This window comes from Chrysemys picta, chromosome 1 (genome assembly GCF_011386835.1).
Source record: "Chrysemys picta bellii isolate R12L10 chromosome 1, ASM1138683v2, whole genome shotgun sequence".
Classification (NCBI taxonomy): domain Eukaryota; kingdom Metazoa; phylum Chordata; order Testudines; family Emydidae; genus Chrysemys; species Chrysemys picta.
Genome location: NC_088791.1, coordinates 338262294 through 338281043, shown reverse-complemented (window position 1 = coordinate 338281043; position 18750 = coordinate 338262294). Strand labels below are relative to the sequence as shown.

The window sequence follows — 18750 nt, the reverse complement described above, 5'->3', positions numbered from 1 at the left end:
CACTTACCCTCAGCCCATGAGATAAGTGTGAGCCTCATTTTATACCCAGTCCTGGGTCAGATCTTGAGGTGGTATAAATCAGCATATCTCCATTAACTAAAACAGGACAATGCCAATTTACTCCAGCTGGAGAACTGGCTGGTTGTGTCTCACCAGAGGCCAGTGCTGTCTCATTCCTGCCATGGTGCAGGATACATAAGAACGGCCATACTGGGTCAGACCAAAGGTCCATCTAGCACAGTAGCCTGTCTTCTGACAGTGGCCAGTACCAGGTGCCCCAGAGGGAATGAACAGAACAGGTAATCATCAAGTGATCCATCCCCTGTCGCCCATTCCCAGCTTCTGGCAAACAACCCATAACTATCCATAATTATGGCTAACCCATAAGAGGCTTCTTCCAACACAAATGATTTTATGAAAGGTCAAAGATGGTGCCTGAGTCCATTTGTTCACTAATTGATGTCTTTACCCTCAGATTCAAATAACATTACAACTCAGGAATTGTGGTTGTCAATTTTTTTATTTTTTTATTTTCCTGCTGCTTCTCTGCTGTGATACAATAGTTAAAAACAAGATCAACTTTGCTTCAGGCATGTACCATGTTTATTAACAGCAAAAACATATTATCTAGGGTAAGCTCAAGAGCAATTTACAGGATAAATAAGTGTTTCAAGTTATTCTTTTTTTAGAAAAAAACCCATGAATAAATTAATAACTTAAGTGATTAGTCGTCCACAGTGATTTGAAAAATTAATAACCAACTCAAACAGCGACACCACAAGACACACACTGTACATTTTGCCACTGATTATTTTTGTCCTTTCTGACTTCTACAAATGGAAAAAAATACCCCACAATCCTGTTTAAGAACAGTCACACACTTTGGAACACACAAAATATCACTGAGAATATGCTGCAGATTCAACAGCTTCAAAGCTGCCAGTCATACACGCCTCACAGCAGTTAAAAAAGCTATCCTAACGTAAATGGGTCCAGTTTAATTACCATTGAAGTCAATGGGAGTCTGTTGAATTCAGTGGAAATTGGATTGGGCCTTACTGATTATTCAAAGGATCTGATCCTGAATTTACTCAAGTCAGTGTCAGAACTCCCATTAATTCCAATGGATGCAGGACCAAGTCCCTAGTTACATTCCCTATATTCATTGCTCTCCAGCCAGGAGCTCTTAATTGCTCATTAAAGTGGCAGATGTTTTCTTGTATGATATGACAGCAGAGCTTCAAAACTGTGTAAAAAGCCTTCTCCCACCACCTTTCTTCACCCGCACAATTTAGGATTAGCGCTTTTAACGGGTTTTATCCAGTAGGACATCCTGGTTCCAGGATGGAATTGTGACATTTGGTGTCGTAACATTAAGGTGCATCATCATCATGTAGTGATCCAGTAATGTACAGACTACTGACAGCGCTTTGCATCTCCTGACATTAACTAATTAACCCTCACAACACCCTTTGAGATAGGGAAATACGTACTGCTATCCTCATTTTACAAATGGGAAATGAAATGAGATCCAGGCAGGATAAGTGACTCACCCAAAGCCACAGAGGGAGTCAGCAGAAGAGATGGGCTGAGAACTCATGACTTGTCTTAGTGCCTAGTCTTTGATCAACCCTCTAGAGCAGTGGTTCTCCACCTGCGGCCCGTCAGCACAGAGCTGCGGCCCATGTGACAGCCTCGGGGCCATATAAGTAGTATTGGATGCAACCCACATAACACATTCTGGGCCGCATATGCAGCTCATAATGGTAGCTAGGTTGAGAACCACTGCTCTAGAGTGTAGCCCACACTCCAATTTGTTTGTGCACCCTACCATCTAATGAGTGGCCATACAGAATAGAAAAGCCCTACTACCACTAGTGAGTTGACAGAAAATCTAATTTTGCTCAAATGATAGAGCTGACAGTCCTGGGTTCTATCTGTTTGTGTTGCAACTGGTGATCCTGCCATCTGTATGCACGGGGGAATAAATGTTACTACCCTGTTTCCCCGAAAATAAGACAGTGTCTTATATTAATTTTTGCTCCCAAAGATGCGCTAGGTCTTATTTTCAGGGGATGTCTTATTTTTCAATGAAGAAGAATACGGTACACATTTTTTTGCCTTATTATCGGGGGGATGCCTTATATTACAACGAGAGGCAAAACTGTAAGTAGGCCTTATTTTCGGAGGATGTCTTATTTTCGGGGAAACAGGGTATGGTGTCACATTGGGCTGGCTTGGAAAATATCTCACGACACTTTGGCAGCCCTACAAGCCTTAAATATTGGGTCTTTCCCATGTGAACCAGTGCTGTGGTGACCTTATCAACAATACATCCCAAAGAACTGTAGAGACGGACAAGAGGACAGGAGACCGAGGACAGACCAACAGAGGGAAGGATGCCACGGACGTGGCCATGGAAGAAATGATTTAATAAAACTACAGCTGTCAAGCTGCAGGAATATCATTAACAGTCATAATATCAGTGCATAAATAACAGCATCTTAGTGCTTTTCAGCTCTGAGCCAAAGTACTTCAACTAAAATAGCGCAGGAGAGCCCTGAAAGGAAAAACTGCAGTGGAATTAAGGTAGTGGTTGATACAGGGACAACAACTTGGGGCGCACTGGAACCTTCAGCCTTCAAATATACAAGCTCAAATTTACCATGACCCTGTGACTTGAGGGTGGGTAGGTCAGAATTCTCTCGTCACAGCTATGGCTACCAATCAGCACTGGTCCTGTTTCATACATGTTATACTGAGGAGGCCTAATAAGGTACAGTATAGAAGCCAGGGCTGACTTTGGGCTGATTCTAAACAGAGCTCATACACACATATATTTAGTGGAGAATCTCCACTCCTTTCTGTCCCCTGGGAGCTCCTTAAAACAAAGCACTGTGGCTTGATTGTGAGGTATGTTAGTAGAAGCCTTATTGATCATGTTGGCATTGCTTGGGCAGTCACACTGCAGAGACTAAAGTACTTTCCAGCATGTACCTGGTTCTCTATAAAACCTGGGTAGGATTCACTGGGGGGGGCCAACATTTTTTTTGGTTGTTCCAAAGGCCTGGCCAGGAATGTAGCTGGGATCTTTGCGGGACATTACTGTCTCTGCCCTCTTTCGGGGAATCCAGTCCAAATCCACCTTGGAACTGCACAGTTTATCAGCCAAAAGTAACCACTACAATATGGAAGTAAAACTCACAACACCTGGGTCTGAACTTCATCGTCTTAGCTGATTAGCTACATCATAAGATGGGATACAACAAGTGCAACACCATTGAAACAACATGTGAATTCCCCTTCTGCAGAAAATTCCCCAGTTCTCTCACTCCTGGGGCAGAAGGAATGCTCTAGAGATTTGGAAGTTTTCTCTGGCTAATTTTAAAGCACCCAAAACCCTTCACAGCAAGAGACACTAACTAACACCTGGCTCTCACCATCTGGTTTCCATGTGCACTCAGAACTGGGGGAACCAGCATGTAACTGAACAGAGCTGCCGGGGGTCACAAAATAATTGTGATCCCCACTTCCTGTCATCACATCCCGAAGTTGGCCACTCACAACATGTCACCTAATGATGCAATGGGCAATCAATAAACAATAATAACGTGCAGTTCCCCACCACCATCTGTCTGTGCATCTCAGTGTACTTCACTGAGGCCAGTCAAGTCACCTTTTCCATTTTACATGGCAGGCAATTGAAGCACAGCAAGAGTAAGGGTATGTCTACACTGCATTAAATACATCGCAGCATGGCTGCAGCTGGCCTGGGTGAGCTGACGTGGGCTTGTGGGGCTCCGGCTGTGGGGCTATCAATTTGCAGTGTAGACCTTCGGGTTTGGGCAGGAGCCTGGGTTGTGAGACCTCGCAAGTGGGTGAGAATCTCAGACCTCAGGCTCCAGCCCGAGCCTGGACATCTACACTGCTATTTTTAGCCCAGCAGCCGGAGACTGAGTCAGCTGACTGGGGCTTGAGACTCGGTGCTGTAGGTTTTTTTATCACAGTGTAGACAGACCCTCAGGGTACGTCCACACTACCTGCCGGATCGGCGGGTAGCGATCAATCTATGGGGGATCGATTTATCGCGTGTAGTGTAGACGTGATAAATCGATCCCCAATCGCTCTCCCGTCGACTGCTCAACTCCAGCAGTGCAAGAGGCGGAAGCAAAGTTGACGGGGGAGCCACGGCCGTCGATCCCACGCCACGAGGATGCAAAGTAAGTAATCTTAATTTGATCTAAGATACATCGACTTCAGCTATGCTAGTCTCATATCTGAAGTTGCGTATCTTAGATCGATTCCCCCCCCCCCCCAGTGTAGACCACGCCTATGAGACTTGCTCAAGGCCACAGTGAGTGGCTGGCTCAGCTGAGACGAGAAGCCAGGTCTCCTGACTCCCAGTCCCTGCTCGTCTTGCTGATACAGATGTAATAAAGCAATGTCAGGAGGTGGCACCATGTTTGTTATTGTGGGGCGACTCCCCTTGTGCCAGGTCTGGGCTTGGGGCTTCTCCTCCCTCAGAGTTGACTGCTGGGAGGGTGGAAAGGCTCCTCTGCATCTCAGCGGCTTGGGAGGAATTGCACGGACTCTGGCCTCTTTCCTCACAGGAGACTGGGCAGAGGGAGAAGAGCCCCTCTCGGCTCGGAGCGAAGCTCTGGCACCACACGCCGAGTCTCAGCCATGTTGTCTCCTCACAGACAAAAGGGGACACAGAAACGGGATCACCCGGAACGTTACACCATTCCCATGCAGATACCAGGGCGGCTGTTTATCCCTATTCCAAAGCACCTCTAAGAATCCGCGCCTCAGTGCTACACTATCTGTTGGTGAGGGCTCCTCGCCCGCCACCTCTGGGCTGTTACCAAGTGTGCTCTTGCTGACAGCTGGCGTTTGTGGGACCAGCTCACCTGAACTTCATGGGATAAGGCCCCACAGCTGGATGGGGCTCAACTTGCAGGATGCCAAGCAAGTTCCGCTCCCCATTGAAATCAATGGTGGAGCTGAAGGTGCTCCGCCCTTTGCAGAATCAGGGCCTGTGTTTTTAAAGGGCTTTAACTCATTAGCAATCCTCACCACACCCCTGTGAGTCAGGTCTGTTTTGCTGACCCCTTATTATTCCTGGGGGAAACTCAGGCAGAGGGGTTCCCAAAGGAAGGGGTTAAGTGTCAGGACCAGGATAGACCTAATATCCAGTTCTACTCTCAGACCATTAGGACTTGCTCCTCCTCTTACATAATTCCCCAGAGAGACAGGCCAGGGAACCCTTCACATGGCTGGTGTCCATAACTAAGCACAGTGTTCTAAATTCATCCGGCTTGATTTAAATCATCCCAAACCCCAGCCGACAGCAACCACACAGTACAGGGCGAGAGCTTGGCTCTGTCTGTGAATCGCGCCGCTCTTCCCCTGTACAATACACACACTCCTTTTCTTTCTCCTCCTTCAGCGCAAGCCTAATTCTAGAACCCAAAGCAATTTATAGCAGCAGGCAATTCATTTCCCACCCAACACTGAACGTCAACCCTAAACAAATCAGCTACAGGCAGCTAATGCATTTCCAAGGGTGTGGATAGCTCATAGCTGGTAACTTGCAAGAAGTGATACATGCTTTCGGATACATGCGCCCTTAAAAAATATCTGCTGAGCACGGTATGGCTGAGGGTTTTGTGCCATGATCTTGTTATACCTTAACAATAAAAAAATGGCACAGTGCTTGACAAAAATTCAACCTCTCTTCATCACCACACACCCATTTTTTTTTAGGTGGGATGACAAAGGCGGGAGGCCTTGGCATGAGAATCAGGCCGAGCCTTTCACTGGCATTTAAGATTAATTATTTTCAAGGCATTGCACTCCCTAAAATACCCAGATCTAACCAAGAAGCCACTCTTCCTTGGCTTGTCCCACTGCAGATGGGACGCACTAGACTAATTCCCTCAGGGCAAAGTCATTGATGCCCACGCATTTAAAGCTGTTAGTTTTCAGGCTGGCTTAAGCAGAAATGTTGCACAAACATTGACCAGGGATTGAACAACCAGGAGTGAGTTCTTTTGTCACAGCAGCTACCTAGATCAGGTCAACATACTTAGGCCCCTCAATGTACCTTTCTTTGAAGGCAGAGCACCATAATGCACAGAGGTTGCAGGTTATTATTGAGTATGCACTGACTATGTGCACTGTACTGTGTAACAGACATGTGAGGAACACGCCACCTTCCTGAACAACGTGAAAGGGAGAACATAATGGGCGCTCACCAGTGAGCAGAGCAGGAGATGCACCCAGCAGTTTCAGGAGGTCTGTAGCTGCCTTCAAAGTAAAGCAGAACACACACACACACGTATGTACTAAAAATTTACTTGGACAGGGTGGGAAACTTTGATCACCAACTCCAAGTCTTGTTCCCAGTCACAACAGTAGAGATGTTTGCATTTGACTGAATGTTCTAGTGTGGAATTAAAGCAATCACGTGCACAATGGGACTGCCACACAGAACAGCTCATCTGCTATTGTATCTGAGGTGCCACTGACATCAGTCATAAAATGCCCAGGCTGTTCCTGTTTCAGCTCCCTGGCTTTCAAGATCTACAGTAGCATCCTAATAGTACGTGGCCATTTGGCAAGTTCAACTTCTCTCCAGCCTGGTAGATGTGAAGAGAAAATGAATTTCTGAGCATGCATCTTCCGGTGAATTCCCAAAGCTCTGAGTATACGTGCATGCAGGCTACAAGTCACACAGGCAGGGAGTGTATCAATTTACTATGAGCACAGAACCTGCTCTAACATCCATTCAAATCAATAGGAGTCTTTCCATTGACTTCAGTGGGCTTTGGATCAGGCCCAATATTTTGTTAAGTTTCCTGTCTGAAGCTGGCTTCAGTTTCATCTCTATAATAATGACATTTTGTTGAGAGGCCTGCCTGTCCTAAACTGTGGGGTGGTACTGCTGTGTGCTGTTAAAATAGCAGTTGTGATGCGCACCAGAGGTGGCTGCATTCCACTGGTGGGTGAAATGAACCTAAAGGGTTAATAAATTAAAGGGACGTTGTAAGGCCAATAATCATATCTTGTTAAAAAAAGAGTCTTTTCTGTGTTAATGATAATTTTTAGAGCATTAAAATTGAAAGAATTTTTAAAAAGGTATTTGTTTCCCAATGCGTATGCCATTTTTGTTGTTACATTTTGCAAATCCCTTCAACTGGGCGAGTGAGACTAGCTGAATCAGTTTTGCTTTTGTTTCCATTTATTTCCACTTCCTGGGTCTCAAGAAGTACCACAGTGCTGCAATGTTTAGACTACAAGGGTTGCCAATATCCTGTTAATGGGATTTATCGAATTTAATAGGAATCTTTACACTGACTTCTGTGGTCTTTGGACCAGGCCCACTGAGCTCTACAATGAAAGGGGCTATAGAAACACAACGTATCATGCGCTTCTTGTATTGTCGCACTGCAAAAAGATTCAGACGCTGTATGCAGGACAGAGTAGCTTGCTGGCAACAAAGCACTCACAGACCTATGAAAGACACAGATCTATGCTGGCCCCATCTATTCGTTTTTTCCTGCAACACCACTGTGATTAGTATTCTTTTTATGTGGACCATTATGACACCTGCTTTATTTTTCCTGTAAAATACCATCATGGCAGCCTTGCAAAATTTCCTTATAGCTTCTTCATGATCATCAGCCTTTTGCATGGTCAAGGGTAGGAGAGTAGAAGATGTGCCTGGGCTGGTAAAATTTCTGGACAGTTTTGCAAGGCAGCATAATGGTCTCAAAGAGCAGCATCCTACAATGGGATCCATTAGGGTCATGCAGTGCTCATTGCAGGATGAGGGGAGGGGCAGATCTGGAAGAGCTGTTAATGCCCAAACAATAATAATTAGCAATAATTATTATCTTGCATAGGGGCGGGAACTCGGGGTACGGGGGGTGCTGCAGCATCCCCAGGTTTTACACCGGGCTCCGCTCCCGGCCCCACACTTGGGGTCCTGGCTGCCAGCTCCGGGGCTCCTCTCCTGTCTCCGTGCCCGCCCCCAGCCTCGGTCCCCCTACCCCCTCTTGGGGAGACATGGCCCTGCTCCTGGCCCCAGCTCTGGAGGGTGAGGGGTCAGACAGGGGTAAGGGGGCTGGCTTTCAGCACCCCCACTATTAAAAGTGTTCCAGTGCCACTGGTTTCTTGTTGATGCTGAAGGAACTTTATTTAAAAACTGAAAAAGAACAAACTCATTGGCAAAGCTGCGCTCCCCACTCAAAGTGAAATGCACCTAGGGTGACCAGATGTCCTGATTTTATAGGAACAGTCCCGATATTTGGGGTTTTTTCCTATATAGGCTCCTATTACCCCCCACCCCCATCCCGATTTTTCACACTTGCTATCTGGTCACCCTAAATGCACCCCAAAACAGAAAGCCCAGACAAAGCCCTGCGCCTCACTGAGGGCCTTCATCTGGGTCCTCTGCCCTGGATTGCATGTCTTAAGGCACCTAATGGGCCCGATTCTCCTATTGCTTACACTGGACTATAACCAGGAGTAGCTCCACTGATGTCAATGGTTTGAGTTGTATGAGCCCCCTCTCAGTGTGTAAACATGGCTCAGTATTTTAACTCTCCTTCCGAGGCATTCCTCATAGCGAACACGTGGACTGGGCTTACAAGCCTGGAGCCAAACATCCCTGCCCTTCGGAGCCAGGAGGCAAGGCTAGACCTCAATTTCACAGCAGGGCCCTGTCCCAAAATAGGCCTTAGGCGGGACACAGGCCTCATGCTGGCCCGCTGCGCAGGGGTAAATTCCACCCAGACAGCTACCATGAAGCCCTTGGATGGAACGGCCCCTGAGATGAAGCTCACTGACTGTTGAACACTGGGAGAGAGCTTGACACTGTTTGTCACCCGTTCTGGAGCAGATACTAAATGTGAATAAGTCAGTCCAGGCTCAGGGAGAATTAATTAATGTCTGCTAAAAGGCACCAGATGGTCAGTCCTGGAGACAGACATTCTCTATGGATGCACGGGCCAGGCACGGTTTACCGCCATCCTGCCCTGCCAATAGACCTCAGCCCTATCCTGGGGAACAGAGGGTGTTCAGCCTTCGTATGTATTGTTCTGATACTGTGGGCGCACCTGAAAGCCCCCCATAGCACCAGGTGATACATTTTATTCGGCCTAGTGGCTTTCAGAATGATGCTTCTAGGATTGCACCAGGAGTTATACAATTAAGGCAAATGCCTGTGTAATGAAGGCGTTGGAAAAATGTGAACGGCGTCATTTATAGTGTCAGCCTGGGCTATGTTATTTGTGGTGTGCTCTTGTACGTTTCATTCTGTGTCTTTTAATAATCGGGCGTAGGGTTTGTTTTTAATTGGCATTCCAATTTGAAAGTGTTTGCAAATGTCATGGTACGACCGTGCATTTGTAATACACTGGCCCTGTGTATGCACGTGTGTGTGTTATCATGTCTCCCTCTCATAGCTAGCCCCAGGGCCGGCTCTAGGATTTTTGCCGCCCCAAGCAAAAACAATTTTGGCCGCACGCCCCCCGTTTTTTTCTTACCCCACCCCTGGCCCCGCCTCAACTCCGCCCCTTCCCCAAATCTCCAGCCCTGCCTCCTCGCCCCAGGCTCTCAAGCCTAGGAGAGAGGGAGAAGCAGCGCGTGCGGCGCGGCCACTCGGGATCTCCTCCTCCCTCCCAGGCTCTCAAACCCAGGAGGGAGGGGGAGATCCCGAGCGGCCACGGCGCGCGAATCAGCTGTTTCGCGCGCCGCGGCCGCTCAAGATCTCTCCCTCCCTCCCGGGTTTGAGAGCCTGGGAGGGAGGGCGAGCAGCGGCGTGCGGAGCAGCGGCGTGCGAGTGGCAGCAACGGAGGTGAGTTAGGGCAGCCGGGGCACATTTTTAGGGGCGGCCTGGCCCGCGCCAGAATGCCGCCCCTAAAAATGTGCCGCCCCAAGCACCAGCTTGTTTTGCTGGTGCCTAGAGCCGGCCCTGGCTAGCCCCAGTGACTACAGCAGCCAGCCACTTACTACTAATGGAGAAACTCCTGTCGCTCAAGTGGTAGGGACCTGTGGTTTTGTTGCTGGCAGTTCTGCATTCTGTCCCCTGCTGATGATGGCAATGTCTGTATGTGGCTTTAGTTCAGCACACATGCACCTTGGCAGTCATACGAGCATGAGGCTGCAAGGAAATGCACAGCTCTCACTTGTAAACATGACATGTGCATGATTTTATAGAGGAGCATTGGCCGTCCATCACGATCGCTGCCTCACAGGCATGCTGTTTGTGTATGCACAGTAGCAGTGCTGTCTATAGTCAAAGAACTGGGATTGGCACCACTACGACTTTAGAACCAGCCTTGCAATGTCCACTACTCTACTGCTTTTGCGTCAGTGCAACACAATATATGTGATGTTGTCTTGACAATCCCCCTCACATGTTACTCAGCCAGAGTTAGCACATTCAATGGGCATTGGGTGCCTAACAGAGCTGGTTGGGAATTTTCCATCGGAATGGTTTTCTGATGGAAAATGCCTATTTTGCAAAATCACAATTTGTTTTCTGTGGGAAAATTTCAATTTTGCCAAAAAATTTCAATTTTCCATTCGGAAAAATTAAAATGTCACTTCCCCGGCTGTGGGCCTGGAAGGCTTCTGCTGTTTCGCTTTCTGCCTGTGGGGAGAAAGTGAAAATGACAAGAGTCTTCCCTGGTGGGCAGCTGGGAAGCCAAAAAATGCCACTTTCTGTTCTCCCCCTGACTTCCTGAAAATCCCTTCCTGTGAAAATGTCATTTTGGACTTTTGATCCCAATTCAGGACAATTATAAAAACAAAAAATGAACTTTTTCATGGGAATGGATTTCCATTTTCTGGCCAGCTGTAGTGCCTAACTCGTTTAGGCCCATTTGAAAATCTCATCCTTTGTCATCCATCCCTGTTGCCAATGGGAGGGGGGAGTAGGGGCCGAATAGACACTCTGAGTTCTTTAATCATTGCGTTTATTATCTTAACCTCTTGGTTTATCCTTCTGTTCACTCTTAGCTTACAGAATGCTGTTTGTCCAAATCAGTGCTTTGCATCTTTCTAGCATTCTGTTTGGCAATCAGACCATTGCATGTCGATCATTGTTCCTCCATATTGTTACGGGGTCATGGATTGTTATCCATGCGTTTACAGATTATTATCTGGGCAATAGGTTCTCCCTTCTCACTCCTCTCAGAGGGGCAAGGGCTTAGAAGAAGATGAACCCAAAGTGCCGGATGAGTCAAGACCCTGGACCTCACTGCCCTATGTATACTAGGTGCTCGTTGTTCATTTCAGTTGAGGATTGTTAATTTCATCAACACCAATTGCTACTGTAGTGTTGACCCAGTGTTGAGGCACCGCACTGTGCAAACCACCAGACTGAGGCAACCAGAGATGGGGGAAGAAGGCACAGGGCCCAATGCACAGTCGTTCCCTACAGCACGTTCCTCACAGCTTTAGGTTACTCAAGTGATGGGACTGCCTTGGCTCCTCGTGGGAGACTATTCCCCAGCTGAAGATCTCACCAGTAGCCTACATTTCTTTCACTCAACTCCACTACATTACACCTAGCTCTCCCTCCTTGGGCCTCTAAACAATTCCACTCCTTCCTTGGTACAGTATCTACGCCCTCCAGATCCTTGTCGACAGTCCCATATCCCATTCCTCTTACTCATCATTAAGCCATACAAGTCACACATGGGCCTAATTCTCCACTCGGACTCAGGGGAGCCTTTTCCTGCTCCCATTGCAATCAATGGCGAAACTTTCGCTGACTTCAACGGCAGCAGAATTGTCTCCCAATGGGGCTGCAAATGCTGCCGCCCTGGGCAGAAGTTGACCCTCAGGGCCAGATCCAGAGCCTATTGAAGTCAGTGAAAGGATTCCCATTGAGTTCAAGCCTCTAGTCCTTTAATTCTGCTTTCACAAGCTGATCCTGCCTTTCACAAGCCTTTCATTTTGGGGACTTTAGAACCCCCCACCCTCCCACATCAACACCCATTTAAAAAGAAGAGGCACCTCAGTAAATCTTGCTGTTTGATACATTATGTGTATGCTGTGGGGGAGGAGAGGTCAGCCCTGGAGGTCTAAGGTCCTCTCAACCAGTCGGTCAGTCTGGGCGTTTTGCAAGCTACAGAATGGCCACAGGTATTGGCACACAAGCCATGCTGCCTGATGGAGAAGCGCCCCCTGCAGGTTACAAACGCATGTCGGTCATTATTGACAGGCGATTTGATAATAAAACAAGTACATATTAGACCTGGCAGTTGCCCATTGTTTTTGAAGAGGTTGAAAAGGTCAGGACCACCCAATGGTATGGAGCGGGAATCTGTGTCCTGTAAAAGACGCCACCAAACCATATACATTCGGCATAGTTCAGGTGTACAGTACGGAAGAAGACTGAGAAAGATACTACAGTGTTAGCAGGTACAAGGTGGCTTTAATAACAGCTGTAAGCAAAAGACATGCTGGGCATTTGTGACCCCAGTATTGCTAAGTTTTAAGTTCCTGAACAGTATAGCCAGCAGCTAAAGTAATAGCACAAACCCAGCCACTGCAAGTACTTGGTCTTTGTCACTGGCAAACAATATCTGCCAAGTCTTCCCCTGAAATTAAGTTTCTTTAAAAAAAAAAGACCCAAACAACAGTACTGTAGAAATGCAACCCCAAAGTGAGCTCGCATACCCAGGGGAACCCCAGCCTGGGAAAACCCGTTGGACATTTGCCTGTCTGGATGGCTGTCCCCATCTGCCCCGTCCATTACTGCTTCATGCTCTTAATGGGCTCTGCTGATTGCCGAACGTCAGTCCACTCCTGCATGGTGTTCTGCAGGGCTTGTGTCTTCTCTTTGTCAACCTGCACATAATCGACCTTCTCGTCTGAGGCGACTGACGATGTGGAGGGCTGGGTACAGGGGAGAAGAACACAGCGTGACGTAGTGATAGTACATCTACCTACTCTGCTGGCCTCATCTCTGTCCTCTCGTACAATCTCACACCTCATACTGCACGAGCCTTCTCCTCTGCAACTCTTGCTATCTGGAACCACCTGCCTATATCTCAGCCTTGGTAGCTCTTCATTTATATAACTTACAAATCCTTTCTTTAGATCCCTCTTATTTCTTAATGAGGCCTTCATCAAAAAACTCCTATTGACTTAACAGGCTTTGGAGCAGGCCCAAAGTGAGAGCCTGGTCTGAAAGAAGAGTGTAAAATGGTACCCTGGGTTTCCGTGTTTATTGTCTCTCAGTGACTCTGTGTCAAATGTGCTCAGTTTACAAGCAAAACAATATTGCTTTCTAACTGCCAGCGCTGCAAACACAGCCTGGGATCTGAGAGTCCAACTGGGTTCTTTCCTTCTCAGTAAGACACTGTTAGCGACACAGTAGAAGGACTAGAATCCAGCCCCCCCTCTCTTAGCTGTGTTGGCTCTGCAGGGCTAGTGAGGAGTAAAAGATTATTTTTGTCATTCAAAGAAGCAGGTGTGGCTCCATATTCACAGAAGGAGCAGATCTGCTGAGTGAGAAGATGCTGTTTTTACATAGTTGCTTTTCAGAGTACTTTAATTTTCTTGTCCCTCTGCAGTTGCTTAACTCTTTTAGAGAAACATAATCGAAAATCCCAGATCCAAACTTTGGAGGTTCAGAAAATCGTAAACTGGATCCAGACTAGATTTTGGTGGCTTTATGCCACCTCTCAAGTACGTGTATTGTTTTGTTCTGTAATCCATGTAGTTGGCATGGAAGATACTATATAGCATACAGGTGAATTGTATTTAAGATACATATTTGAACATATTGAAGAGCCACTAATTCCATTTCATGTTATCTAGAAGCCAATTTGCTGGTGTTTCCCCTCACTAGTCCATCTGCTCCTGCCGGCTAGTCCTCATTTGGCAGCATCTTAATTGGCTCAGCAGAATTTGGCTCATAGATGGGGACTTCACTTTTCAAAAGTGACTTGTGATTTTGATGCTCAACTTGATGCACCTTAAGGGCAGCCTGATTTTCCATGGCTGGGTGCTCAGCACTTTCTAAAAAGCAGTCACCTTCAAGGTGCCTCAAGTTGGGCATCCAAATCACAAGTCATTTTGGATAATTTAGGCCAGGGCACTTTGGAGATCCTGCATCTGAAAATGTAAGAAAGGAATGAGGGGACCTAATCCAGCTCCCATGGAAAGGGGCATCTTCCCATTGACTTCAGTGGAAGCTGAATTAGGCCTAATATAGGATCTATAGTAGGTGGGCCAAATTCCGCTCTCATTTACAACCATAAAAGCCGTTGCCTCCAATGATCTTAGTTATACCTCCAATACAGCTGCGGGTATGTGAGTAAGGGTGGAATTTGGCCTAGAATAATATACAGGGCCAGATCCAACACCATTGACATCACTGAAGTAGTGCCTCCTTATCTCAGCCGAGAATCAAGCCCCTATTGTTTGTTGAGCTGGTTTCAAACCATTAAAAATACATAATATTTAATTAAAAAATTAAAAAAAACCCCAAGATACCTTTCTGTGTGGCCCAGGTGAGTTTGGCTGGAAGTCCAGGGCTAGATAATCCACACTCCCCGAACTCTTTTTTGCTGCTGGGCTGTTGGTGCCACTAGGAACCGGAGAAGCAGAAACAGGATTTTGCTAATGTAGGAAAGAGATGGGAGAAAAAAAGGGTTAATAAAACAAGGAGAATACAAGGGACCTAAATCCAAAATCCATCACTGGTAGCACTTTAAGCGAGGGCCTGGCCTGAATTCTCCCCTCACTTACCCCTCTGCAATTTGGGTCAAGAGCCATGAGAACAGCACAGTGGACTGAATTCAGTGGGGTCCCATAGCCCAAATCACATGCTTAACTTGATGCACCTGAGCAGTCTCATTGACTTCAATGGAACTAGTCACATGCCTGAAGTTAAACATATGCTTAAGTGCTTTGCTGGAACCAGGCCTTAGCATGGCCCTAATTGGGCCCAGAATCATCATTACACTTCGCTACACTGCACTGCAGGTAGATTTAAATACAACTGTATGCAATGTGCTGTAGGCATGTTGGTCCCAGGATATTAGAGAGACAAGGTGGGTGAGGTAGTATCTTTTATTGAACCTTCTGTTGGTGAGAGAGACAAGCTTTCAAGCTAACACAGAGCTCTTCTTCAGGTCTGGGAAATGTGTACACACTCTGAATACATTTCCCAGCATGACGAAGAGCTCTGTGTAAGCTTAAATACAATTGATTAATAATAGGTCATGGGGTAGCAGTTTTGTAAGAGACACAAATTCTCCTGTCTCTTTCATCAATGTCACTGGTTATAGCAATGGGAACCTGCCTTTTCATGCTTGGGGCAGTACAGATGGCTCCTGCCCCAGACACAGTCAGAGAATGCAAGCACTTCCTGTGGGAGAAGGGTCTAAAAATCAATCTAAAAATAAACAGGTACAATAAAATGTGGCATGGAATTAAAATAATAGAGTTTTTGGTCCTCCAGTTCCCAGAGAGGACCATGATATGAGGTAGAGTAGTACTTAATAAAGAGAGGGTCATTTTTGAGTTTTCTGGTGCGGGAAGGAGAAGCACACGGCATGTCTGTGTCCACTCTCATTCTCTGCTCCCACAACGTAAAACAATAATTAAAAAACAATAGAATGTTCCATATAGATACATGTTAGAAGGCCATGTTACAATCAACCGCCCTGTAATCCATATAAGGATATATACTGTCCTTATCACCATAGATCTGAGTATCTTTAACACTACGGTCACTACCCGTGGTTTGCATTTATAGAGCCCAAGTCACTGCAGGACAGAGGTGCCTTGCTTAGGAAGCTTGATAGTGCTAACAGGACTTACCATGGCCACGTAGTTTTCCTCGCTGTCTCCCGAGTCAGTGCTGGTGATGCTCTGGGTGGAGACTGGGCGGCAGTATTGTGAGGCGCTGGAGTTGAAAGTCTGGCTGTAATGAGAGGTGCCGATGGGTTAGTTACAGCCGCAGGACCCCACTGCTCACCACTTACTAGGGATGGGGTCAGAGTTGCAGACCTGGGATCCAAGACTGAACTTTCCTGCAGCTCATGGATGAGATCCAGGGTTTTGGTGCCACTTAAGAAGGACCATTTCTAAAGTTTGTCTCCACAACCCAAGCTTCCCATAGTTCAGGGAGGGTCCAGATTTGGGCCTTTAGCTCTGGCTCATTTCTGTTTAATATCACTGTGTTTCTTTATGTCGCCTCAATTCTCCTGCTATCGTATTACTAGAGTCCAGGCTCCATAAACTCTTTTATCTCACAGGATGTATTTAATTGCAATCCCCTTATGACAGCACATAGAGCCCCCGAGCTTCTCGCGCCATTTCCCCTCCATACTAATCACAGCTTCAAGCTTGCGTTTACTGTGCAGTAGCCTTCTTGCATTTTGATGGAAGGCCAAACCTTGAAGGCCTCATCTTGTTTTCAGTCAACCAGATCTAATTACTGTATAAGGAATAACATAATGCAATCAGAGTCTGTTACTGAAGTCCCCATCTTAAAAAGCTATTGGTTGCCTGGCAGTAAAAAAGGGTCATAAAATTAGTCGATAAGAGAAAAATCCATTAGCTTCTGTGGGGTCAGGCATCCTGTCAATCAAAACCCAAGCTCTGTATGTTTCCTAATGTAGTGATCTGAGCACACAGCTCTCATGCCCTGCAGTCAGTCTCCAAACAATCCAATTTATTATAACAGTCATAACAGCTAATGTCCTCATATGGGACAATGTCAGACTATGAACTAGTGCCAGAACTGGAGTCGTGTGAATCCCGGCACTTTTGGCTTAGAGGGTTTGGTATGAAGCTCTTTAGTTCCAATTTGCAGAGTTCCTCACAGCAGAGCTTTGCTTTAAGGCAGGGGTCGGTGTGCCGAATCTTCATTGATTCACTCTAATTTAAGGTTTCGCATGCCAGTCATACGTTTTAACTTTTTTAGAAGGTCTCTTTCTATAAGTCTATAATATATAACTAAACTATTGTTGTACGTAACGTAAATAAGGTTTTTAAAATGTTTAAGAAGCTTCATTTAAAATTAAATTAAAATGCAGAGCCCCCCGGACTGGTGGCCAGGACCCAGGCAGTGTGAGTGCCACTGAAAATCAGCTCACGTGCCGCCTTCGGCACACGTGCCATAGGTTGCCTCCCTGCTTTAAGGGCTCTCAAAGCAAAACTCAGTCAAAACCTTTTGAGTGCCATCCTGTTTTGCATTGACACTGTGGGTTTTAGCTAGTTTTGATATGAAACCATATATTGACTCCAGGTTCGGCTGAGTCTGGGATCACTCAAAGTTTTTGTAAACCTCAGCCAGCCAATGACCACCCTTGCTCTGAGTTTGGACCAAAACTATCTGACTTAGGAGTGGTTTGGTTTATGCACAATTCTGAAAAAGGCAACAATCTCCAAATGAGATTAAACATTGGACTTTTGGTAATTAGCGCTTTGTAATGCACTGGATTTCAATGTGGAATTTGAGGCAATCCTCCTGTATTCACAGAGTTTTATCACACCACCAGGTAGAACATTAGCAAATGCTGATACATTTCTCTGAATGGGCTAGAATTGGGGCCAAGACTGGGACTTCAGATCTCAGCATCAACATGCTTTGAGAAAGTCGGATCCAGATCGAAACTTTGCAGCTGGCCATGCTTATAAAACGGACCAAGCAAAAACCCTGAATCCAGACATCCTCAAGCTTTTAGAAAATTCAGATCTGGCTCCAGACTTTGCAGCTGGGGCCCATCTCCAGCTCAGAATCAAAACACAAGCCTTGCAAGACAGAAGACACATCCGGTTAAACAACAAGAGACGTTAAAGAGACCAGCACAACAAGAACCCGAAGGCGCTTTTTGGTGCTGACTACACTGGAGATCTAGGGTTAGTTACATCTCAGTGACACTGGTGTAAATCCAGCGTCTCCATCAACTGCAATGGCCATATTCCAGAATGATGCAGATACTACTGAGACTAGAATGTGGCTTCGGGTGCATTAGCTATGCCATCACAATCTATCACCCTGAAGCTAAGTAAGTCCAGCTAATGTGGACACGGCCTGAGCTTGGTCCATGATGGTGTTGCAGGAGTTAAGACTCCCCCCAATGTACTCACGTTGGTCTGGACCAAGATTTGGTGACCGGCGATTTGAAGGGAAGCTCATCGATAACCGTGTTGTTCCTCAGGTCCAGAGGCGTTGGCTTTGCTGTCACAGAAGGAGGATTTATACATCAGTGAACGCGTTCTTTAAACTCTCCCTAACACTAACTCACTGTATTTTAAAAAATAAAATGCAAAGACGTCCACAGTCACGTGGATGATCAACACTTTGATCATCAGATGATCAACTGTCAAGGAGCATTCCAAGCCACAACGTTCCGGCAGTCATTCATGCAAGGGTCACGGGAAATCAGAGCAGAATTCATCCCTCCCATGTGCACACCCGACTCCCACTGCCTCCAATGGGAGTTCCATCGTATGGGCCCCAGAGGGGTGAATGTGTCTTCTATGGGAATGATAGGACCCAAAAACACCCAGCAGGACAGCATGTAGGCGTGGCTTATTAAAGAAACACTGATGCCCATTAGACTCGGAAAAGCCTCCCTCTATTGATCGTCAGTCAGAAATTAACATTATCAACATACCACTTAATTGCAGTGGGCTCTTGCCTAGGGCGCCAAGATTTGGGGGTGCCAAAAAGTGGTGCCCCCAATTTTTTTTTTTACAGCATTCCTG

At 46.4% G+C, this 18750-nt stretch overlaps 1 protein-coding gene across 5 annotated transcripts in view; it reads right to left on the bottom strand.

The window, feature by feature from the left end:
• Window positions 1–501: 501 nt before the first annotated feature.
• GAB2 (GRB2 associated binding protein 2) overlaps window positions 502–18750 on the bottom strand; it is a 205020-nt gene continuing 186771 nt past the window's right edge. For 4 of the 5 annotated variants that reach the window (XM_065595935.1, XM_065595918.1, XM_065595923.1 and 1 more), the window contains 4 exons: window positions 18130–18220; window positions 15853–15955; window positions 14521–14646; window positions 502–12915 (listed from right to left, as the gene is read on the bottom strand). In XM_065595935.1, coding sequence (XP_065452007.1) covers window positions 12772–12915; window positions 14521–14646; window positions 15853–15955; window positions 18130–18220 — 464 coding nt within the window. In that variant the 3' untranslated portion in view covers window positions 502–12771. The remainder of the gene's footprint in view (window positions 12916–14520; window positions 14647–15852; window positions 15956–18129; window positions 18221–18750) is intronic. The other variant, XR_010601206.1, reaches the window with a different exon arrangement.